Source organism: Struthio camelus, chromosome 2 (genome assembly GCF_040807025.1).
Source record: "Struthio camelus isolate bStrCam1 chromosome 2, bStrCam1.hap1, whole genome shotgun sequence".
In the NCBI taxonomy this organism is placed as follows: domain Eukaryota; kingdom Metazoa; phylum Chordata; class Aves; order Struthioniformes; family Struthionidae; genus Struthio; species Struthio camelus.
Window position 1 is genome coordinate 41,490,611 of NC_090943.1, and position 26,502 is coordinate 41,517,112.

Here is a 26,502-nt window from a genome sequence, read left to right on the forward strand (position 1 = left end):
TCCTGACTCAAACTTAGGTTTTCAATTTGTTGGGTCTACTTCAGACGTGAAGCAAAGCTTGTGTGAGTGAAAGCCTGCATACTTTTTCAACTGTAATGGCTGCTCTAATAAAAAACATCTTATTAATACCTACAACATACCTCGTCTTGCTATGTCATTAGCCTATTACAACTACAACAACATTGTCACTAAGAACGATAAAATTATTGGTATGACTTAATGAAGCACATCTCCTCAGATAAATATTTCTTGTATTTAGCCAACAATCCTAACCAGGAGAGGAAGAAATTTTAGGAAAGAGTCATTTTTGTCCTGTTGTCTCATACAACTTCCCGAAATAGTGATGGCAAATCATTTTAGAGCCTGACTTCAAATTTATTTTAAAAAATAGCTTACCATGGTTGCAGCCAGACTGCTGCGCTGCTGATGCCGAACTTCCACTGGAACTACTGATTTGCCATCGCTACCTTAAAACTACACATCTTGCTACATAAAAGGGAGAAGCCAAATCTTTAAAGTGATTTGATAACCTTTTTCTAAACTGGTTTAAATGTACACAAGGCAAAACAGTTCCCTTTTTTTGAGGCTGCTCCTTCAATAACCTTTTGTCAACAAATACCCTTTAATTTAACTTTGTTAATAAGTGTTAGGTCTCAATGGCATTGAACCAATCACTGTCAGTAGTGTGACCGCACAGATATATGCAATAATATTGACTAGGGGAAACTCAGATTTACCAAGACTGCAGGCAAACTCCTGATGGCAAGAATATAGAACATGGGTGGCAATAAACTCCTGCACCCTGGACGACAGAAAACTTGAGTGAAAGAAGCTGGCAACAATATGTTTCTATTGCTATTAGTAGTTTGGTACTTATTAATGATGATGCAACGGAGACTCGTGTAACTGCAAGCATGAAATATGCTTCCAGCAACTGAGACCATCGGAAGCGTTTTAACTGAGGAGACGCCACTCAAATAAGCTTCCATCTGCACTACAAACTGGGCAGAGCTCTGAGGTGGAGTACAGAATCAACGACTCAGTGGCTTGAACTGAAGTAGACACTAACTTTGCAGAGCTTAATGACTTTTCTATCGTATAGTTATGTGTATAACACTGAGTTTTATTACCATGCCAAACTGCTCCGTTATGGTTCGTTCAAGGCAAAGAATGATGCTCCATAGCTGAAATTTAAACTTACACAGTTAAAAATCAGTAAATACATAAACCTAACTCTTGTCACATTGTGAAATCCCTAGTTTTACACAGACAGTAAAGCCTTTAGTTCTGATTTTTCTCAAAATATGTATAATTTTAATATTAGTTCCTATTAAAATATGCATCAGAAGACAGATGCATGCAGACAATTAACATATTGTCTTAACTTCTGCGTTTTTTATTCTTTATTGAATCTTCTACATTGCATTAACTTTATTTTGCATTGTGTTTCCTTTTTGCTACAGTAAAAATGATTTGCTTTTTTACTAATGTCATTTTAAATAGTTTCAATTGGACCAATCCACTTATTGGGGTGAAGAACTGAGGAGGGGTCAGCACAAACCTCTGCTGCTGAAGTCAATTTTCTGCTAGACTGAGTCAAGAGAAAAACACTGCATCTGTTTGTATTGTTCTATATCAGTAAATGAAACTTTTTTTTTTTTCCAACAAAGGCTTAGTATTTGCAAAAGCTGTACGACTGTGGAGACCATAATCTAAAATCATGAGCGCCACAATTTTTATGACTACAATCTTCTATTCCTGGTGTTCAGGCAGTGGTTTTTGGGTGGATTTCCCTGCATGCGTTCCGATGAGACATTTACAATCTCCTTTATGCAAATTACCCCAGCAGCTGTTTAAGAGCCGTGGTTGTCAGACCAGGCAAGGAGAATGTGATTTGGTATGTCACAAATGGGGCAGGGCTTTATTAGGCTCTGCTAGAAAGTTTTAGCAGATGCCTTAGCACAGATTCAGCGTGATCTTTTAACCCCATTATAACTTTATGGCTTATGGAAAAAGACAACACAAAAAGCTCCCAATACTGTGGGTATTCTCCAAAACAATCACTTTCCGCAATGCCCATTTCTGAATAATCTGTAAATAATAAATGTAATCTTATCTTTTAGAGAGGCAAAACTGCTTTTTTTTTTTTTTCCCAAAGAAATCACACGCAGCTGAAGGAGTTTTCCTGGAGGAAAACCAGCAATAACACATTTAAGACTAAGAGAAAATTTTATGAATAACTGAAGAAGAGTAAAAGCAAACTGTTTTGCAACTCCAGAAGATTGACTCATGCTCAGAAGAATGCTACAATTTACAGGTATACATATTAAGCTTCTTTGATCAGACTGCCAATTGAAAATGATACATCCAGGTTAACATCAGACATCCTTGATCATAAGATAGATGAAAAGATCCACAGAGGACTCTTCTAGGAATATGGAGCTGGAAGAGAGCTCCAGCTCTTTTTGTCTACTTCTCTAAGATTGTGAGCTACTGTGTTATAGGGTTGCTTTTAATACTTCATTAAGATTCATCTTGCACTGATGTTTTTTGCTCTTACTCCTGTCACCACACAGTTCCAGAACCTCACTCCTACAGAATTTAGAAGCCTTGTGATAAGCAACATATAAATTCACTTATGGCCATTTTATCTCATTTTACTTTTGTCAATATTGTCCTTTAACTCATTCACTTTCTTACCTGATACTCCCTGATGCAGTTCTAGAAACCAATCATATTCTCTCACCTTTTGTTTTACTTGGTTATGCTATATAGGTTAAACTCTCTTAAGCTCCTCTTGTAAAATGATGATGACCAGAGGAACGGGGAAGCTAGGAGCCTAGCAGCCATACTTTAGCAGTTTGGACTCATCTTTCTTGAACATAGTTAACTAGAAATGTATATGGTATTTCAGACAAAGTCTCACTAGTGGCATCAACAATTTCCTGTCTCTCCTGAAAATCCTCGTAGCCTGACAGCATTTGCTTTTTTCACAGCTCTTCAACTTGATGGTTCCTAGATATTCGATGATTCACTGTTATCGTGTTATTGTGCTCGTCTAACATTGTTAGGGAGGGAAAAACACATTCTCCTTTTCTTCCACTCTACCAACTCGCATATTACCAGTTGTGCTTCATCTGACTCTGTAGACAGACAGACCTCACTATTACCGGCATCCAGTGGCAATATATAACATAAAACACTGTATAGACAGAAGTCCATTTTTGAGTTCTTAAATCCTTACAAAAATTACTGAGTACATGCCAGATTTAGTTTTTCAAATGCCAGTAAATTATAAATTTTTCATCTTTAAAAAGCAGTAATGTGACCAGTCCTTATTTGAGTCTATTCAAGGATGGATACTTGGTAGCATTTGAGTTTTATATAAATTCTGAAATAAAATGCTTTTAGAATATAAATGTACTATATTTTAACACTTACTTGATACTGAAAATATGATTATAGTTGTTTGTTACTCACTGAATGCTAATTACAGCTTTCCCTTTAAGTTCCAGAACAACTTGGGTTAAGAACAAAAATGAAAAAAGAGAGTCCAAAGGAGAAGATTTGGAGTAAAGGACAAGTGGCAACAGTAGTTTGTAACAGGACTTGAGTTGTAATCTTAATTACATTATTTGCTCTGACAAATACTGTAACATGTATAGTGGGCATCATTAAAAATCTTTCCAAATGCCATTTACAAATTAATGTTACAATAGTAAACTACATCCTAAAGGAACTAGGCAACAGAGAAAAATTCATAACAGAACAATTTTAAGGGAAACTTCCTTTCAGTAAGTATATTATCCTTAATATTTCTGTGTTGCCTAAGAGGATGCTACATTCTCTCATGATTAAAGGTCTATGTCTGAAAATATTGCCTCCAAAAGGTAACTGAAAAGCAAAAAAGAAAACAACTCGAATCTGGTTTTGTTATGTGCACACACATAGAGGAGTCCACCTATGATATGGCTGCCATGCAAACACATTAGACCATAGAGACTAATTATGGTCGACTCTAGGACACCGATCACTCAGAAGGCCTTCTAAAATAAGCACCAGAATTGAACTCCTTTCTTCAGACTGTAAGGTTTTCCATGAGGAAACAAGAATTTCTTGCCCCAATAGACTTCAAGACACTACCACTAAAATGAGAAAAAAGTAACAAACTAGGGCTTTATCTTTTCATCTGAGAATATTTTCAGAATAATATCCTTGGAATAGCTCCGAACTGGATGTGGATACAAAAGACCTGTTAAATCATCTCTATAAACCTCAACTTAAACATTTTTTCCCCCCAAGGACATACTTCTCCCACTCCTCTTGTACAATAACCTCTTCAATTATTTCATCTGAACCCAAAGAAATGCTGGCTTCTGACTTACAGCAAACTCTTGAATGGTTTGGGCCAATTTGATATAGAGGGCTGTCTATTACCACTGTAGAATCCATCTGAGTTAAGAGCGTCCACAATTTTCTGGGATTACTTTTCTTTACTCATGATTCTATTTGTTCAACATCTATCTGAACTCGGCTTGTTAGCCTTGTAAAAGTGCCTAAGTATAAAGAACTGCTGCAATTCCATCTTGAAATGATCAACATACCTTACATTTCTATCTTAACTTTGAAACCCTTTGTATGGCTTTCCCAAATCACAGCTTTCTCGACTCCCAGATGTAGTTGCTTTCCCTTATGCAACAAATCTCCACCTTAAAGGAACGGAAGTGGCTTCACCCTCAGCTAAGTATTTGTTTTTAACCTGCGAACAAATTTCAGGTTTTCTTTAAATCTAATTCAGTGAAGGTAGTCCCTCTTCATTCACACTGATATTTCCTTTTCACTTTCCCCTCTTATAACCCACCTAGCATCAGCTATCATGTTCCTCTATCCTTGCCTCTTTAGTAAGACACATCTCCTCTGCAGCTTCTGCCATTTGGAATATTCTCTCCTTCTTTGAGACCTAATAATTCAGCTTTGTCTAGATGTCACATTCTGACTTAGCCTCTTCTTTGTATCTTTTTTTTTTTAAATACAGATTTACTTGCAATTTTAAAAACAGCTTGGCAATCTATCTGCAGAAAGATATTACTCAACTGCAGTCATATACAAACTTTCATTAAAATGGTGAGTGAGAAAGAAATATTTTCACCGTTTTATGTCATAAAGAGGCTGTTCGAATGGAGAAGGATAATAGAATAACCCTGATCTTCACAATAAAAGGTTTTGTAGACAGCCTTCCTTAGGCCCTTCAGTCATTGTAACGCTTTCTCCCTCTGCCTCTGACAAGCTCTGGCCGACAGAGCGCTAAGAGCTCTGGGGCTACCGCTAGCTCTGTTCGCAAGTGCTGAGAGGAGGAGCTGCTCTCAGTCTGACTGTGTTGGCTCCATCTTCTTAAGTGCCAACAGTGGTACTTGGAGGGCAATTGCCGTTGTAGCGATTTTATGAAAAGGCGTCTACAACTGACAAGGCCAAAAAGGACAGGAAGAGAAGAGCAGAAAGGAACTATTCTCAAAAGAAAACTAGTATTTTGTCCTCCTAACATTCATAATGTTTCAGCTACAGAATGTTGATCCTTGGCGTTTCTCAGGATCTCTTCCGAGGTTCTTTTTGGCTTTATCAGTTAATCACATCAGGAGAAGTCATTTTAACTCACATGCCTTTAGGAGTAATTATACACATAAATGATTAAACAAATCAGGAAGAAAACCTACCTACTGCATAACGAAAGCAGTTAACATTGGCATCCTTTTTTATATTAGTATCACAAGTCGTTTGTAAATAACACACTCATTTTAGATACGTAAGGAGTTCCACCATGCCCTGCAAAATAAATTATATTTTATTGGTGCCCGGGTGTTTCATAACTTCTATTTATTTGCTGCAAGAGTGGAGAATTAAGACAGAGTAGTTTATTTCACCAAAAGACTGACAAATGGCTCATTAGACACTTATGGAGCTGAAGCTAATTGTACGATTTTTTTGTTGTATTAATTGTCACTGCCTGCTTAACTGGCTAACATTGGTCATCAATACAGAGCTTTTTCCTTTGAATCACCAAAGCAGGAAAAAAAAAAGAAATTTTAAATAAACAGAACAGTATTTATTTCCTAATATAAACAAAAATACTATTTGGATTGGAGGAGCATGAGGGAGGAGTAACACAGGATTAATGTGCTGGCTCTTCCCCACTGGGGCCACCAATAACAATCAATCCCAAACAGCAGTCACCTCACATCATCTAACAGCTTGAATCACAGATATTCAAAGATTCTCTTTCCTTTTTTTTGTTCAGATTAAATATCATTTACATTGCATACTTTTTTTTATTTTGTCGGAGACATAAGGTCAGAATTGATTGAATATGTACTACCTGCATATAATGATTTCCAGTTTTTTACAATCATGTGCTAATGCTGCACAGTAATGGCCTATGGATGAAGAGACAGATGTACTACCAGTCATTCGCTACACATTTGCATTAACAAATCATCATTTAATTGAAGCCCATCCAACAAGTTTATGCTACTTAAATAAAGTTCCTTTCAATAAAAGATGCCACAATGACACATGGTTGTTAACTGCAAGGTAAATAAAAAATAGTATTTATTTTCTTGTCGCTAGTTTAGGTAAGTATTAAAACATTCATTTATTAATTTGTAATTTGCTCAGAAATAAACCACCTGACATCTAACATAGCAATGCAAGCTCGTACTACTATGAGATGAGATAATTCACTTTTAGAAATAATCGTTTTGTAACACCACAATTTCATGCTTTACAGATTTTTATTTTCCCCCAAAATATATAATAGAACATAGCTTATATAAAGGCTATACATGAGTTGTGTGTTAATACTTTTAGGCGCTAATAATACAAACCTCAAACCCTGCTGTCATCAACATGGGCTACAATTTTTTTTATGTCTCATTGTTGACTACAAACATTGGCGCCACACTTAGAAATCTAGTTGCCTCCCTCTACAATACAGATATTACTGCTTTCTTTTTAATACTGTCTAGGGAACAATTCAGGTAGGCTGTGATGCCCCTACATGTTTCAGATATAGAAAAGCACTATCTACTCATTTCTTCTTTCAGGACGTGTTGCAAAATATTAAAATCTGAGAAGAAAGCACACCATAAAATGAGGAACCTATAAAACCAATTCTCTCTTCTTCTAGAGATGGTTTAACAGTACTTCCAGCATATTCATTTCATGGCACTTTTTTTGTATCCCCAAAGCAGAAGAAAGATATTTTGGTACTATCTGTTAACTGACAAACAATACTTCGAAGCTAACATGCATGGAGAAGGAGATATATTTTTAATTGTGTTTTTGGCTTACATCTACATTTCTAGAAAACAGAATCTTTTAGAATGAAAGTACTATATATACGAAAGATGATATTACTAATAATAGTTGACGTCTTTGACTATGCTTTTACTATGCTGGTATTGGCTTACACCTGAAGAAAGCATTACAATCTCTTATTTCTCTAAAAACAAGTATTATCAGATATTCCCTTTTCCTAACTGCACAATGAAGTATTTATTTTTCCAAAAAAATCCCCCCAAAACAGAAAACACAAAACTATCCTAAGAAAACTAGAAAACACATTCAGAGGGTAGGATAACGTAGTGTTTTTACAACTAGGAAAAAAAAAAACCCGACTTTAAAGATGAACAAATACCTTTTTGTTCCCCGCAGAATAGCGAGGGGGGTAAGAGGAGAGAGGGGAGTCTCCAGGTTGACCTTTTGTGTTGTTACTGATGATTGAAAACAGAAAGGATTTCACCATATCAAGATTCAAACTACACTGTGGAATTTAGAAATATGTCTTAAAGCACACTGCAGCATTTAAGGAGAGATAAAAACTAAGATTTATTTTCTTACATGAGAAGCAGTGTGTAAAAGCTACACAATGCAAAATGCAATACAATACAAAATAAACACACGTACAAAAACCCTACTGTGATTTGCCTGCATGTTCTCCATGCTTTTTTATATGCTAACTCAGAACAGTAATTACAGATCTTGCAGGTTGACTTCTGTATTTCAGAACTAGGAGTTGTACGTAAAACATGCCTTTTCATCGAAACAATTACCATTAATCAAAACAGTGAAAGCTAATACCACTCAAGTCCAACCTACTGCTGTGCCCAGCAATATATCAAACTGTCTGTTGTCAAACACACTAAACAAACTTAAACAGACTGTTTTCACTACAAATAAGAGAAAACATGCTTGCTAAGTATTTTTTAGTCAAATTGCAATCTCAGTAATCCACTCTGTCACTGGAATCTAATTTGAAGCAGTCAATCACAGTCTCAGACAGATCCATGTTTGGCTACAGAGGAGATAACTCACTGGGACTAATAAATGAGTATCTACAATTGACCCCAAATTTGTTTAAGGATTCATATCCATGTATTCAAGTTTGTTCCTTTTGTGTATTTACTTCTTTCAGCTCTGAGACTGAGAATTTAAAAGAAAAAAAGAAAATGAAAACTATGGAGTACTTCTACTGTTCCTGTCTTAGGAATACCTCCACCGCAGCAAGTTTAATAATACTGCATTTTTTCCACATTCGTAACTCTGTTTAAACGATTACTTGCATTTTTCAAAATCTTTGTTATGAAGAGGTTGCAATGTTAGAATTTTTTCATACATTAACAAAAACCTATCTCCAGAAAGTCAAATTCCTATTAAACGCATATTCTCTACTATGCCATATTATAGATAGTCAATGAAAAAAGATATACTTACACTCCTTATCGTACCTCCCCTTCCCCACCTAAGCTATAACTATTTTCCTAATAAAGAAACATGGCATTTGGTATCTGACAGACAAAACTATTTACCACTGAAGTCACTCTTCTTAGCAGTCAGTAATTAATGTAGAAACTAAAGTTTTATACAAAGGAAGAGATACAGCAGGACAGGAATATTGGAGTTTAACAAACAGATCAGGCCTTTATTACCAGCAAGCTCCATTATGGATTTGTGAGCTTTGTACGCCAAGCTCCCCCAAGTGTAATTAAATTTTTATTTATAATGTGTTTGCGACTGTTAACTTCATGTTGCCTCTGCTTGTTTCCCCCACCCTGATGAGAAATAGTATTCCACATTTACTGCTGCAGAGAGCAGCACTTTATTCAGTTGCTGAATTCATCTCTAGCCTTATAAGAGATGAGAAGTACAAACGAACATATTGTCTATTATTCATACACAAACACTGTGTATTTAAGCACAGATATATACATATACACTCCTGCATACAGACACTCTAAACCAAAACTAAGGACAAAAGAAGTATACGTCAGTTAAAATCGAACACATGTGAGCAAGCACCACCGTTTTCTACCAAGAACACTATTTATCACATATTTATAGGGCAGAGAGACAGGAAAGCTTCAGTAAGACAGGGAGATGCCATGCTGCAGAGTACATTTTATGCTGCAAGCAATGGCTGAGATTAGTGTAAACGTACCGGGAAAAGGTTCTAAACCCCAACAAAGCCAGCGTCTATTCTTTTTTTTTTTCGTTCGGTTACGAAGACGACTTCATGAAAAAGCTCTCTGACTCCAAGAATATAATTTTTATTTTTTGTATTAATTCTGTTCTCTCCCTCATTCAGGTATTACCCTCTGGTACCAATACTTAAAAAAAAAAAAAAAAGCTTAATATAAGTAACCACAGGAGGATCTCTTCTCCCCTTGAAAAACTGCAAATAAAGATGTCAGCTATTGAGTATATTTGTGGCGTCTCCAGCAGCTGCGGTTAAATACCAGCTGGTCTAGCTGATTAAAATTACCTCCGAGTTGGTATTATAAAGATGCCTGGGCAGCGTTGCTGTATTAATGGATTATTGAGTGAGCGATGAAAACCTTGGCCAGCTGATGCGTTTTATTACAGATAGGCTTTATGATGTGTAATCACTGTAATTTTTATAACTGGAGGAAACAGGGAAAAAAGAAGAACCTTCCTTCCCCCCTACACACACATCAAAATCAGTTAAAACAGGGTTTTTTTTTTTTTTTTTGCCAGTCTGTTACTTAGGAGTTAGCTAAACAAATCATTCCCTGTTTAATAATATCGGCATCTGTAAGACACTCTCCACATCTACAAACACACAAAGGATGGAGAACTCCATGCTTGAGACTACGCCGTATTTAGGTATTGTACACACACACACCCGCGTTTGGGTATACGCGTCTACTTTGCGTGAAGACGCGTGTATTTTGCACTCGGACTAGCAGGCGTTGCAGATGGCTGTGGCCACGGGCCACAAACCCTTCTGCGCTATTTGCTGATTGAACTACACTGAAAACACACTTACCTTGTCCGGGCAGAGAGAGAAGGTTCAGCAGCTCAGGTAGCGAGCTCTTACGTCCGCTCTCTACCCTCCTGCCCCTCTCTCCCGCGTTCTCCATCTGCCCCTGCCCCAAACCTCCACACAGCTTGTGCTTTAACAGCTCTCTGAACTTCTTTCCCCTTGCTAACTCCATATTTACCATGTTGTCTTGCTTTCTTTCTGGTTTGCTCCCAAACTTACCGTGGTAATTACACAAATTATGTTACTGTTAGCACTTTCCAGACTTTGAAACAAACAAAAAAAATGCACTGGCAAGGGGAAGATTCAGATATATCCATGAAACACTTTATTACAGATTACTTCTCTCACGAAGTGATTCAGCAGCCAAAGAGCAAGCGCAGCCAAAGGTACCTCTGCCCCAAAGCTACTTATTGAAACTGTCTCAAGAAAAAATACTGCAAGTAATTCAGGTATGGACACACACCAAAAGCAGAGTAATGGCGTTTGAGACTCAGCGGGTTAGCAACTGCCAGAATGTAAAAACAGAGCAAGCAAAATAGAAAAAAAAATCATGATTTTTTTTTTAGAAGCAACCTTAACTTTAAGCTCTTAAATCTCCCTCAGGACAGTCTTCACCTCAGGAAGGAACTGTGCCACTGTCTTTTTTTCTCCAGACTTGACAATTAGCAGTAACTCCTCGCAAAGTTTAGAGAATAATTCCCTATTATGTTCAAAAACTGATACAAGTTATAAGGTTTTATGCGACCCTATGAAATACTGCTGGATATTATTCCAGTTCATAAAGTGGTAGCGTTCTCCCCAAAATTCAGCTCTGTGTATGTAACACACATTTACCTGCAGACATGCTATGACGAATTTTTTACTCAGGTTGGTGAAGTTTACAGAACATACTGCAAGTTGGTCATTTAAAACATTTGTTGTTAGAAGAAAAAGGTGCCCTAAGCCCAACACTGGATAGCGCAAAAGAAAATTTAGATCAAAGATGCATCAAAAATAGATGAAAGATAATTAATCAACAAGATTTTTAGAGGTAAGGATTTTACAGTGGACAAACTTCTGACTTAAGGGTCCTGGAAATGTTTTTTTAAATATTTTTTCTTTCATTCATTCACAGCATTTTGAGTCCATTCAGGAGTAAAACCATCTAAGAACTCTCCTCCTTTCTTCATAATGCGAGAACCTAAACTATGTTACATTACAAAAGTGTTTCTATTACATATTTAGGTTTTGAGGTATTGGATTTATAAATCTTTGCTGGATCCCCTAGCTGCTCTGAAATATTTCTGTAATGCTATGACCAGCAGCTGAAATAATGCTAGCTGTCTGTAAAAGAGAGGAGAAAAGTACATTTCAAGTAGGGATATGGTGGCTAATCAGGGACCTTTTCATTCTTCCTAACTTCGCCATTGCCCTTCTGAAAATGTTTGAGCATGGCTAAGTAGAATGGACTACACCATGAAGACAGGTCATGAAAGAGTGTCCAAGGTGAAACCACACCAAGCAGTAAAGCAGCACGATTCCCTGCAGTATGCAATAATAGTCGTAATAGTCCTAAATATCTAAACTTAGCGCCGTGCCAACTACAGAAGGCACAAGCCACAGTCCGTTGCTCACAGGAGCATCCCCATCAGGCACCTATTATATTACCATTTTATGTGTGCAGCCCAAGTCCATCTTGGAGTTAAAAAGCTCTTTTAGGAAGGAGTTGCATTTTTGTATTCGCTCCAAAAACTTAGCATGGTTTCTTGCAGTGCTAAATAAACAAAAATAATGATTGTGGTTTGGTAAAAAGCCCCGAGTTCCCATTTTCTCCCCTCCTGTAAACTGTTATGCTGGAATCACATGTGGACCAGTGGATACTAGCAGGCATTTTCACTGGCAAGTATATATGTACCATGTCATGAAACAGCCATAGCCTTCTCTAAATAGATATTCCTTGCATAAGCAGGATCGATATGGTAGGGAGCAATCACAGTGACTTCTATCCCTCTTTTTAGAGTTAAGCAAGGGACTGCTTTTTGCAGCCATGAGTAAAAAGCACCCTCATTTTTAAAATGGCTGGGTAGCGAAAAACGCGCTATGTCCTACCTACCTAATCTCCACTGTTTTTAGAGAAAATCAAACACAATATTTTAAAAATATTTATCTATTAATATATGATTTACAAATCAAAGAGGCAAACTGGAAATGCTGCCATTTGTGTTACTTCTGGTGCACGTAGCCCAGTTTGGGTGCCTATGCAGTGAGGAAGGAGCGTCAGCCGTGGAGCTGTCAGCGGGACCTGGCCTTGTGGGCAGCGTTTTGGGTGGTGGCTGCAGAGGCACAAGGTCCTATGTTCAAATGTGCTTCCTAAAAAGGTACAGGGAAAATGAGCACTTTTTCTCAACACCTGTCTGAGAAGGTCTGCAATGCTCACATAACCACCAGGTCCAGGAGGCCTGGGAAGTCTAATCGTATTTTAAAGTCAATGCTCTGCGTTGACGTGAAATTGAGGGGTTATAAAGGCGCCCACTAAAAATTACTCCTGGATTTTGCAACTGCCTTAATTGTTGAAGATGTTTGTGCAAGAGAGATTTGAAAATGAAGGTATTTTTCGAAAGAGATTTCTTACCAATTTTCTGCAAAACAATCCTAATTCACTCACCATACCAGATTACCTTTGCATTTCTTTCAACTTGGCTCCACTAACAGCCCTCAAAGGTTCACCTTTGCTTAGAGCCAGCTTCTAGGAAATTGCAGTTCTACGGTTAAGCCTCAGAATTGTTTTGTATTTGGGGTTAGAAAAAAAGCAAACAAACTCCTTTCATTTCAATAAAGGCAAATTTGAATTATATAAACGAACTGAACTTTGTAGCGGGTTGTTTTTAAAAAAGCTTATGTCCAGGCCACAAGTGACATCTACAAGGGCTTTCACAACATTTTCCTGTTTTCAATGGTATGGAGGCTTCATTTTTTCTAAACTCCTTAACTCAGGTAGGATAATTTTCACGCATTTACTGAACTTTTATCTTATCCTTATACTTAAACAACAACAATACAATGTAAATAATAAACCCATTTAGAATTCCTGGCAGCAGTGAACTTTTGTGCCTATTTCTCTACTCAGACATCTTTAATATAGAGAGTAGAGAAGTATCTACCTATGAATGGGCCAAGCAGGACTGAAGAACAGTATATAGTACCTACTTGGAAACACGTCTTATTGAAGGTGAAGACTTATTTGTAGACGAGGTATCGTGCAAACATGAAAAACTTCAAGTTTCCCCCAGAAGGACTGCTTTTTCTAAGGTTTAAATCTGCGTCACATGTGTGAATTTACAAGACAGCCAACTGGTAGCGCTAAAGAAGTAAAATATTTTATTCAAGAAGGAAAAATTAAAGGAATTCAGTTCTCTAAATGCTAAAATTATTACATTATACTAAACAAATATCTTTGCATTTGTAATAAATACATATACATTGAAATGCTCTGAATTAATGGTCAATTTAACACGCATGCTAAATTTTACGCAAAACAAGATTCTTAATTCACTTGGGTTAATAAACATAAAATTCTGATAATTACAGATACAATAATGTCATATGAGCACTTTAAACATATGCTGCGGGAATTAAATCCTGGCTATTCCTGCCCACTGAGGACCAGTTTTTAATCTTCGATGCATGATATGTAGTAATGGATTTTACGAGTTGACTTTTTTTAAATTTGATGATCAGGTTAATGAAATTTATAATGATATTTTTCACACCAAGTTCAAAATAGTAGTTAACTCCTTGGCAGAGGAATTCAGATTGGACAAGTAATAGATATACCAGCAACTGCTGGTGAGAAAGGATTAATCATCATTTTAGACTTTTATTAAATTAGATAAAATGGGATAGGCATGAATCAGAATATATAACAATTAATCATTGGACTTTATTGAGTCTTTTAAAAATCTTATTTGCTCCTGAGTTGATAACTAATCTAGGCCATTCTGTACTAGTTTGATAAACTCTCCAGCTAATGATTGTGACTAGAACATTAATAATACCATCATTTAACAACAAAATATTCACTGTCTGTGAAAATGGTTTTCTGAAGATTTGTGGATGCTAAAAGATATAACCCTTTTTTGGTTACCCTGAAACCTTGTAGTTGAGCCACTGAAGCCACAGTTCTTTGCTACTGAAGTCTTTTGCTTTTATATATTTGCTTATTTTTGAAATTTAGGTAATGGATACACTAATGTGCACAGGTGACCAAAGTTTCCTGCATATCCAACTAGTATTTAATGTAAATTGTTACAGCAATACACACTGGAATTTCTAGAAAATAAAAATTACTAAACTTTTGAAGTTTATTTATTGATCACTGAGAACCACCCCAGTTAAATTACCATAAACCTCAACATCACAACAACTACTAATCCAGCTAATAGGAATTAAGGGACACGGAAGATACAGAATAGGCATCTGGGGGATATGGAATTTATCCCACGAGTGTAGTAAGAGCTCATAATTTAAGAGTGCTAAAACCCAAGTGCATCATGAAGGTCTTTCCTCACAAGTGACATTAATTGTATATCCCACAGATGCTTATTATGTATTCTATTTATACCTCCAAAAAGAAAAATATTCGTTTAAAGTTTAAAGGTTTAGCACTGCTTAAACACAATGCAACACAGCTGTCTCGTGATGTCACAGGGAGTATCAAAGACTACAGCAGAGTCATAAGGTAAAAAATACTTCAGACAGAGAAGTTAAATCAGGCTATGTGTTTAATTGGGAAAGCCCCAGAGCTCACAAGTACAGTAAAGCAGGATGTATAACTACACACTAACTCAGGTTGCTTGTAGGTTTACATCATTATACAGGTTTTTCTGATTACTGTTATTGAAATAAGAACACGGAAAATGAAATCTATTACAATTCTTTTAAACTTTTTTCAATATATGTAGCTTGTTAAGCCACGGAATTGCTAACGTCAAAGATGCCATTGCCTTTTCTACAGTTCAGTCTATACAAATTTAAATGTGACGTTATCATTAATGTTTCTAGATACTAACTATACTGGAATGTTGTAAAGTTTTTGTGGGAATTATTTCTTTTCCTCTGTTGTCTGATTACCCCTTTGCAAATTCTGCGATAGATAAGTAAGACAACTGGGGAAATTCTTGGATCCAACTTGTCCCACGTATTTATGCTTGGCTGTATTTGCATTATTAAAAAAAAAAAAACACCCTCCAAAGTGGATATTGCAAATTTTGCACGTCGTTCCCACATGTACTTGTTAGGAGAAATGGAATAAACCAGAAGGCCTAAGTTTAAAATCTAACACCTCACAAAGTGTTTATTGACGTGAGTTGTAAACAACTAAGGACTGTGGTTAGATGTTGTCTGGAATTTTGATTTAAGCACTGTAAAAACATTTAATAACATATAAACTATTACACAGTCATTCTGCTGCTACATTACACATGTGGGCATGTGTTAAGACTTATCTTAAGTATGAAAATATTGTTAGCAAAGTTCTCAACCTTGGCTAACAAAAAATTGGTATTATCATTGGTAGGAGACACAGTCGGCAGAAGCAGGGAGGATTTCACTATATTATAGTCCATTAAAATGTGCACTTAAAGGATAGAAAATAAGAAAATAAATCTTTTTCTCTCCTTTTTTAAATACTCAGAGAAAAATACAATGTCTTGCTTGCTTAGCATTGAAAGACCACTGCATTGGACACTTCTTCAGATTTCAAGAACAAAATATTTTCTACAGAGCTTATTAGAGAAAGCATGCTAACATGGTCCTAATTTCCAATAGGTGATGAAAAGCAAAGAAAAGCAGAAAAATAAAACTTACAGATGCCAATGTAAAGCCCTATGAAAAGAGATGCTCTCTAGAGCACTTTCCAAACAGATGTTGGTAATCTCCTAGTGCTATATTGGATTATGCTGTTTTGCTTCTTTGAAATTTGAGAATAACTAGTGTGCTATTCAGTGCTCAGTAACAAAGTTCTGGGTGCATCCACTATCTTCTTTCCTTATAAACGGTGCTATCCAGAAATTCAAGGAAGTCATCAACAGCAGTCAATATCAAGCTGCAAAGGATATCTCAGAGTATTTTCAGAGGAGGAATATAGTAGAATAGCACCCTTGACTTTCTGCAAAAATTCATTCCTCCTGACCCCATTCATTGCTTTCAAAACATTTATTTAAAAACCAGATCTTACTTTTCCTAGTCACCTTGCTTAGTTAAGTTGGTAATACAAAACTGATTCTGTCTGTTTCCAGTTTTTTACTATGCAATTCTGTTTTGTAGGGTTGTATGTAAATTTTCGTTTCCTGCCAAAATTTGTGGGGCCTTAATGCCCCAACCCTTTAGGGCCTAATGTTACCACACTTAGTATTGGGGCTGATGAAATACTGTAATTATTTTTATAATATCTGGAAAAATAGTTCTATTTTCAGAAATGTTTATCCAGCATCATTCTTCATTATTTACCTACGTTAGAGTATTGTGTATTCATATAATATTCACAAGTTATATAAAATGGCCCACGCTAATTAACAGCACCACTGCAGAGCAGGCTATTCCTGTGACCTGTTAATGGATTTTATTCTTCAAATATGGATTTATTTCTTTAATATTTCATAGGATCCTTTTAAAAATTCTTGCTTGAAAACACATCAGAGTCAGAAAAGATACGCAAGGCACGCACCTTTTAGGAACCAGAATTTTTTTTGCTGAAGCTTTTACAATGCTAGCAGATGTTGGAAAGGGGTTCACAAAGTCATGGAGAACTACTGCACAGCTCATCCACTTTAAAGGTTAGGACACTCAGTGATATTATTTTCAGAGCAGGACCTTTTTCTATTGCATATACTTCCAAGAATGAGACGTATTTATCCAACTCAAGACCTCCTCGTAAAAGAACTATGTCAATTATACAGATTATCTGCTGAATTCTCTCAAATTTTTCCAAATCCCTCACCTCAGTCTGTAATGTTCAGTTGGACTGAAAGAGAGCATAGGAGGAGAAATCAGTATCCAAGAAGTAGTCTCAGTATCTCAACTGGAATGGAGGGGAAACAAGAGGCAGACTGACTTGACCAGCTGGCAGACTATTACTTTTGTGGGGAGAAAAAGCAAAAAGCTTTTATTAATACTTAATACTAGCACTGTAACCTTCTTTTCCAGATTAACTGCATTCCACTGGGCAACCAAAAGCTTCTGGAGAGTACGCAGATTGAGTAAATTCCTACAAAACTACTATTTCATCAAGTTTTGACAAAATTTTCTTTAGGAATGAATCTTGGCTTGAGGATACATTTTTCTGCTAAAACCAAGCACTGAGAGGAAAATGACCCAGAAGAGATGGATTGTTAAGATGCTCTCCGGGGCTGAGGGCAGCTTAGTCTGAAGACCATACTCTCCCTGAAGTTGATACCCCACATCTTAAGGCAGTTCACTAACTACTGGGTTTTTCTCTAATACCACTCCCTGCCATTCATCTCCCCATGAAAATTTTTTCCATGAAAATCCCAAATGGCCCAGTTTGTTTTGAAATGGAACAACAAAAAATCAAAAAATTGTGTTTTTTTCTGTTAACGGAAACTAATTCCTGTGCTACCAACAGGCCTATGTTGTACCTTTACGTATTTCATGCTCAGTTGTTTGAAGACTTCAGACAAAATTCCTCTTCTCCGCACCAGCCATTTGGTCCCAGTTGTATTTAAGGAACACAGTACAATTCTTAAATTAACAAGTATCTGAATTGTGTTTGTGATATCGTGCCATTATTCTTGCTGAGGCTCTTTGTATTCTGCTGGAAGCTCTTATTTGAGCAGCTCTTTTCTACATGTTTTGGACTATGCAAAAGAAAATAAAGATTCTCACGGTGACTTTCTGTCTGTCTTAGTCTTCGGATATCATGACTCTTGGATACTGATTCTTTAAGACCGACAGCAGGACGATCTTCCCCTCCTGCACAGTGCACACGGTTCTGTTCATTACGTTCTGGACAGCCCTAAAGGCACGTCTTCACAGGAAAATAAAGGGTGTGCTAATAACGTGTTAGCACGCCCATACTACCATGATTCAGACAGACTAGTAAGAACACGCAGCGAAGGTGAAGCACAGGTTAACCAAACCATGAATTATCCACAGATCTGCATTTTATGGGAAGTGCCCTGGCTACCAGCAAATCTGCTGGCAGCCATGCTACTCCAGGCTCCTGCACTTTCCCTACTAACATCATGTTAGCATGGGCATGGCTCCACACTTTCACTTCTTAGGCATATGCTGTGCTAACTTTTCTGGAACAGATACTTAACTTATGTTTTATTGCCTTTTCTGTACTCGTTTTTACATGCGTTTTCTAGACTAAGTTCTGTGTCCTTGAAAGAAACAAGATGATGAGTTAAATCAGACAGTACTAGTTAACCTGAGGAGCTGAAGTGATTAACTGTGAAGAAAACAAACGAGAAGTAAATATTTGAAAAAAGACACCTTAAATTCCTTGCTACAGCAGAAATCCTCCGTTCCTTGTTCAGCTTTTATAGCTACTGACTACAAAAACAAGATATAAAGACAACCTTTCAAACACTTGCATATAACCCTACTAAATCCATCATACCTCTCAGAAGATATTTATTCTGTTCAAATACACTAGTCTCTAAGCCTACTTATATTTAATGCAACCATTTTTTTTTAAGGAAGTCGTCTTGCTTGCTTCTTTCCCAGATTCAGATAATCCCATGTACTTCATATGGGAAGCGCATAAACTGCATCAAGGAGTAACGTCATGCCAAATCTTCATCCTATCCTCACAGCCATCTGGTACTATGCAATATCAGCTCAGCACACAGTTATGTGGCAGGAGAGTAAAACTCAGATGCACACTTTTGACATCTCAACCTATCCTTCACTCTGTTTATAGAGTGGGCTTTCACAACATGTTTAAGTTCAAGTCTTAAGTTTAAAATACTATTTCTAAGAGTAGGAAAAAAGAGAGTAAAAGTTTATCATACTATATTTTCAACCTACTACACAACAAGAATGGAGAAGGTAAGTGACACGAGCAAAAACAACTTTTTACAATCAAAAAAACAGAACAGCTTTTGGAGAAACTCAAGAAGGAACAACACATATATTTTGTACAAGAAAACGAAAGGTGGGTAGCCTCATATTGAAACAGAAGAAAAGCAGCTTCTAGAGTTAAAAAATGGTTGCTTGTTGCCTGAAAATAAGATCCTTATCATGACGCTTCAAGAACTGCCCATGTTTATTTGCACAAAGCAAACCCTTTGAGTTAGTAAACTTCTACAACGCAACTGATAGGTCAACAACAGGAGAGGCAATCCCTCTCTCCGTCAAAATACAATTCAGTTTCCTAAATGAGCTTCGCACTGTGTTTTCTTCTTACTGTCACTTTACTTTGAACTTACAGTTTTTTTCCTACAACTACTTATTTCACTATACAAGATAGAATTGGTGGTAAGTCATCCTCCAAAACTTTGTCTAAAATCCCAGTGGAATATAGCTCTTTTTAATTTGTGGGCCTAACAGAAGATTATAACTTCTACTAGAAAAGTCTGTGCATCTGGCATTAAATCCTTAAAAAGCATTCTACTAACAGCAAGGCTAGGGTTTATATAGCATTAAAATCTATTTTCCAAAAAAAATCTGCTTTATATGTAATTATTTCTGTCAAACAGAAAATAATTACTGGAAACCAACAGCAATATCAGTTATGAAGTTCAGGATTAATTTGGTCCTGAACATTTAAATGAGAATTCTTACTTTGTTCAGTAAGACTTTGTATTTACTTAGTCTTAGCACTTCCTAGATCCTGAAATATTCATTTATTTTAATAGCAAGGGCAGATTTTGGTCATTCCTCTACTAAGTACACAACAGCTCTAAGTTGCTTTCATTCTAATTGCTGTCCAGGTAATTGATGACACTGGATTAAAAACTACATAGAAACTGTAATTAGTTTGGACCGTGCTATATATTATTTGTCTTTCTTTTTGTCAAGTGGGAGAATCCAAAACAAAGCCAAGCCTCCTGGCTGATCTGAAAAGTTTTCCTTAGTAGGACTGATCTCCGTGGTTATTTTTTCTGGATATCATAAAGATTACTCCTCTGTAATGACTGGTAGAAGGTTTTTCTGGATACAATGAATATGACTTATGTTCCTCTAACACATCTGTAAAATCCTTTTAACTTCTCCCTCCAGGGAGCAATACAGGTAGGGAAAAGAGTATTGCCTGGTACCATAACGGTAAGAGAGAGGAACTAAAACAGGTGGATGCCCTACAGCAGTGCTCAGAGCAAAGCAACTAATAGTAATAATAATAATAGTGGAGCAGCACATCTGCTGTTGACTTTCCTGTAACATAACCTTCCCCTGGCTAGCTTCCAGTCCACACACGTGACTAGTTAAGTAGGCGCTTATCCTCTAATGTGGTTTGCATCCTTCACTCCAAACTTTTTTCTTTGCTATGTGGAAAGGTTTCTTCCTGAAGTGTAACTGTGGTATCAGCCTAAAGGGCTGACTGACCCTCAAACTGCGGTATGCAGTCTATCTAGCTGACTGATCGTAAGTAGAACGGCAGCAGGAGGCAACGGCATTGGCACCAAATGTCCTGAAGAAGGCCTTTCTTGCACTGAGGTTAAGCTGTCAGGAAATATTTACACTCACTGCTGCACGCGCTTTATGTCTGGGGCATATGTGCTTAGAAAGAGTTTGCTTAACCAATATAGTATCAGCACATAATCTGCCATCAGTGTTATGATGCAGAAGGCAGTGAGTTTATATCAACAGCTAAGTTTTGTTCTTTAAGCTTTTTACGCTTATGCCTTGTCATTATCTTTGTGTGTATCATTTCTATACAGCCATATTATATCGATATACATGACCTGGCTGTACTTATTGCATGCAGTTCAATGAGAATTGTCATGCGATGCAATATGAACATAAATCACTTGGTAACCCTCAGTACACCAAATAAAGTAGCTATAAAAATATTATGCGGGACTCTTCCAATTTATTCATCTTTTAAATGACATGTAAAAGAAAGTCCTCTACTACAAACTACTGTAAGTGGGAGAAAATGTCCTAAAATATAGATATATGAAGCCATTCTTCAAAACTTGTCCCTTCCGAAACTGAGAACAGAATCTGCTTAACTTCTCACTGCAAACACTGGCCACTGCAGAAACTGTAGAATGATTTTGCAATAATTATTTTGTACTTTAACAGGAATTAGATGTAAGGGTCAAAGAAATTAACACTAGAATACCATTTAATCTAAGACATTCATCGTTGTAAACTCATTTAATTTTACAATTAAACTGAATATTCCATATGTCAACCTTTCATAGTATCTAATCTTTTTGTTCAATGTTAGCATTTTTTGTTTTTATTTAGTGAAAAATCTATTATCAGGAGGCAGGTCCAGATAATTGTTAATGCAATCAATTTCATTTTATTTTTAAAACACTTTTTGCTTTACAAAGTTGAAAATTAGATATGATGGGATAATTATTATACTTTGGTTAGACTATACACAATACACAGTGCTACCAGGAACGTTAAACAGTGTTATTCTCCAACACATTATCTTAAGGGCTAAAAACAAAACAGAGACATGGTAAATAAAAGACTTAAGAATGATAGGACACAAAGCCTTTTATCTCTGTATTGCTGGTTCATTTCTGCTGATATTAACGGTGGTTAATTATTACAAGGATTTGCAATGGCTGACTACCAGTGAACAAATCTGTGGTAGAATTTCCAGTTGGAGAAACTCCTCTGCTAAGGCTACAGCATTTAACACCAACTTGCATCATCACAGAACAAAAGTGTTGCATCGCCAGGATACTAATAGACCTTACTACACCAAACAGCGATCCCTTTCTGATGAGAAATGAAATTAGCCAAGTAACGTGATGTCTGTTTACCGATATCATCTAGTTGACAATAAAGAAATTTAGTCCCCTGAGCTAAAATATATCACGAAACAGAAATTAGGAGAAAAGAAGAATTCTTTTAAATTGGTAGCACTTCCCAGGGTGCAGTCTAGAACACAAAGGCACAGCTAATGACAGCACGGTTTGCAGATGACTAACTGATGAAGAAAAAAAAATTTTTTTAATACTGATACAATAAAAACTATAATAAACATACCCTTCCACAAAAATGGCAACATAGCCTTTGCATCACTGTACATCAACCAAAACTAATGAATCATACCACAAGCAAAGAAATGCCTGTTAAAACTGCTCTTCTAAGCAAGCAACCATAATTTCAAGAAGCATGTGTAACCAAATATTATATCAGTATCTGAATATGAAATTATACAGCAGACTGGGGTACCTGACATCTCAGCAGAACAAATCTCCCTACTACTGTAAAAATAAAAAGGCTATTTGTAAACATCAAAGATGGAAATATACTCTATGAAAATACAAAGGGTATAAAGGAGTTGTTTTTATTACCTTCTGTAGCAAGGTATAAACGTGCAAGGTATAAAATACTGTATTTTTAAATACATAAATTGTATATCTTGTTCAGGCCAGAGGAGACTCTGCCACTGAATACAAGCCTTTCATATTGATACCTTTTTCCTCTAGCTGCATAATCTCTTTTGAGCACAGTTCCCAGTCTTCCTTCTACCATATGTATATTATTTAGAGTGATATGAAGGATCACAAACGAATACTGTTGGCAAACTGAAAAAACTTCAGCAAAAAAAACCCCAAACCCTTCAACAAGAAGCTCACATGAATTCTGCACATAGGTTATGTTTAGCAATTATTAATAACCCATTATGTTTAAGAAATGCTGTTTCTAGTTCAAGAAATGTTAAATACAGAAAAAGATCCAGCATCTGAGGCTGTCACTACTGGAAATTACTATTCTGAAGAGTTCAGACAGCATTAAAGGTGAGAATAATACAACACACTCATGTTCCTTTCTGTCACTTCTTCTCGTGTCCTCTGTATTAAATCAGAAATCAGAGAAAGCTACGACCTCTTAGGCAACCTACTTCTCTCCTTTGCCAATGCAGACTTGCTCTCTATGACACTCTCCATTTCCGAGAGCTTTTCAAAGCCTACCTTTAAAATATTCTGATGGTTAATTTGTTAATTTTGATATATTATTTTATAGTCTAACACTTCCCTGTTAGTAAGGTTTTCCTGATAGTCAGCCTGAAGCTCTCTCTCATAATTCATTCCCTTAACTGTAAATTTCTTTATTCAGATTCAGTTCTTCTATTTATGCCATATGAGAGTGCACTGTTCTTCTGTTGTTAAAATGTCATGTTTTGAGCTACAGTCTGTATTTTCTTTCAATTATTTCCCTTACTGAAAGGCAAAATATACTTATACTGAAGTGAATACCTACAGTACAAATTACTTTTGCCCAGAAATATCTGTTTGCAGATTCCAGAGGTTTACCTTACTTTATTTTCTATGTGTTTTCATAAGCCTTCATAAAACAGAAACACTGTCTTTTTGCTTTCCTTGGTATTTATACTGCCTACCAAATTATTACCACCCATGAAGTTTATTAGTGATGTCTGCCTTCTCTTCCAGACTAGTGAAAATATTAAAAAAATACACAACCCTACTTATGCAAAAAATACTCTAACAGGATAATCTGTCCTCTTTGTACTTTTAATACTCTGTGTTTACTCGGTCTAGTCTTCCTCTCCCTGTAGCCCATTCATACCAAAACTATTTAAATAAGCTGTGTAGAATCATCTTAGAAACTTTTCTAAACTTACCTGAAATCCAAATGTAAATGTAAACACAAAGTTAATGAATGATGTTTTTTTTAAAAGCAGCCGAGTTTGTCTTCCAAATAAATGTTATTTGTAAGTCTGGGACTACTACTTACTCTCAGTTCAACTCATCTCTTGGGGGTGTACTATGTCTCAGTATTTTTCCATTTTATTATGATATCAAATTAGGCCGTATTTGTAAGTACTGCAGCTGAGCCCTGACATTCACAGTCTCCTTCTCCCTTCCTTTCTATATTTTCTATTGAGTTGTTGAATGTAATTCATACTTACATTTGGAAATTCGCAGTTACAAATAAAACTCTTTTTTAAATTTAAGACAAAGTATACCTTAATTTTAAATCACAGCAAAATGTTAGAAAACTCTCAAATTTTTCTGAAAACTCACATTTTTCTGTCATGGCAACCACACATATGGCTTGCTAACTCTTTCTGGAATGATGAAAGTGAATTGAATGTCTAGAATTCTAAACTATGAAGGCAAAACTCTTTCTCAAAAACACAGTCAATTCATAATCACACATGGCAAATCTGCATTGCTGGTTTGGCTCTCTATTGACCCAGCTTGAGTACAGCAACCGTGAACGGTTTTGAATACAACACTATGCAAACATATGGGGACAGGCCTCATCCAAAACTGCCCCTGACATAATAAGACCTGATTAATGGGTTTCATTTACTGTAATCCTGTCAACTGACTAAGTTCTAAAGGATAACAAGCACTTCTTTCTACCCCCATTCCTCTGTTCCTGAAGTTAAGGACTACCTGAGCTGACTGCATGCAGAGTCACTTTGATGTCTCTGTGCTTTAACTTTCAACAAGGGCCCATTATTGCAATAGGTGAAAGCTGATTAATGTTGAACTAGCGACAAAACTAAGTAAATAAATTGTTCAATGCTAATAATTTTTCCCTCTCCTGCTCTGCCCTACTGTCCCGTTTCTTATTTAATAGGAAGACTACAAGTAGAATATATAGTAATATACTTAATTCAGTATGTACTTTCATCATTTCTCTGAGAGACTCTTTAATACGCAGCTGAAAGGACTATATCCGCACTGGGAATGCCATTGCCACAAACACCAGGGTTTCATTTACTGTAATGCTGTCAATTGATTAAGTTCTAAAGGATAACAAGCACTTCTTTTTACCGCCCATTTCTTTATTCCTGAAATTAAGGACAAGAAGTGTCCTAACACAATGACATAAAACTAGAAAGAATTAAATTAAACAATGCATTGTAAACACTTACAGTCCATAGATCTGTGGAGCAATTTCCAGTCGGTTCAGATGCATGTACAGCTCAATATCATGTTTCTTTAGCAGATGATCCTGAATCTGGTTTACTTTAGCTACGATAGCAATAGATGGGCCTAAGTCTTGTGGCCTCGCGAATGGCATAGGTGTAATCATCGGATCTTTCTCCTACAGACATAGAAAGCAGGAAAAATATTACTAAACAACCCAAGAAGCCTCACTGTCATTTGAGAGAGAGTTGTTCCCTTGTAATCACTGGCTTCCAAAGAAGCATAAGAACATTAATAACCCGTTATAATTCCAGCGAAAGAGGAATCTCAAGTGTCCACTTGAGTGTCCACTCAAGTGTCATGCGATTCCCCTCCCCAGGCGTTCCAAGTTTCCCTTCCTCCTCTTGCAAGTCACAATGAAACGGCTTTACTTTTCACACTCTGACAAAGTGTTGATAGGTTTATTTTTGCTTTAATACCAGCCGTCCGAGTCAGTCCAGAGCAAAGTAGAGGAGCAGTAACTCAGTAGTGGATGTATGCCCTCAGAGGACAATAAATTGCATACCAGCAAATAATTTCTTTTCCAATAATCTTTTCTAACCGGGCTTCCCTTGCTCAGAAAATTTTGTGGCTGCACCTCAATAGCTATACAATTTTAATAAAGCAAGAGAAAACCTTTACAGCAACAATAGAAATAGAACAGTGAGATGAATATGATGATTAGAAAGTAGCAGGCTGGACCTAGGGTTGTGCAAACTATGCCATGATCTATAACATGACATACACAAGTAAAAACAGAGGAAAAAAATCTGCTGGATTACTGGAGTCCTTGAACCTGACATCACTTTAAATTTGTTCTTTTTGTAAAAGAGTGAACTATTATTGAAAAAGAGACTGAAGGAAGAAAGATGCCAATAATGAACCACTGAAGAGTAAATATATAAGAAAGAGGATGAGGCATAAAAAAGAACAAGACAGATGTATCAAGAGAAAGATAGGGGAAAGGGAAAAGGAATTAACCTATGAGGAACAATGTGAACATTAAAAAAGGAGGAAAAACTGGAACAGTAAGAAGAGAAGACTTAGCGGAGACTTTGTTGTTTGTGCATGGCTCCCAGATAGGAA

At 36.5% G+C, this 26,502-nt stretch overlaps 1 protein-coding gene across 16 annotated transcripts in view; it reads right to left on the minus strand.

Moving 5' to 3' along the window:
* Positions 1-26,502, minus strand: part of TBC1D5 (TBC1 domain family member 5) — a 328,685-nt gene that overhangs the window by 101,064 nt on the left and 201,119 nt on the right. For all 16 annotated transcript variants that reach the window (XM_068935353.1, XM_068935344.1, XM_068935349.1 and 13 more), the window contains one exon: positions 25,383-25,555. In XM_068935353.1, coding sequence (XP_068791454.1) covers positions 25,383-25,555 — 173 coding nt within the window. The remainder of the gene's footprint in view (positions 1-25,382; positions 25,556-26,502) is intronic.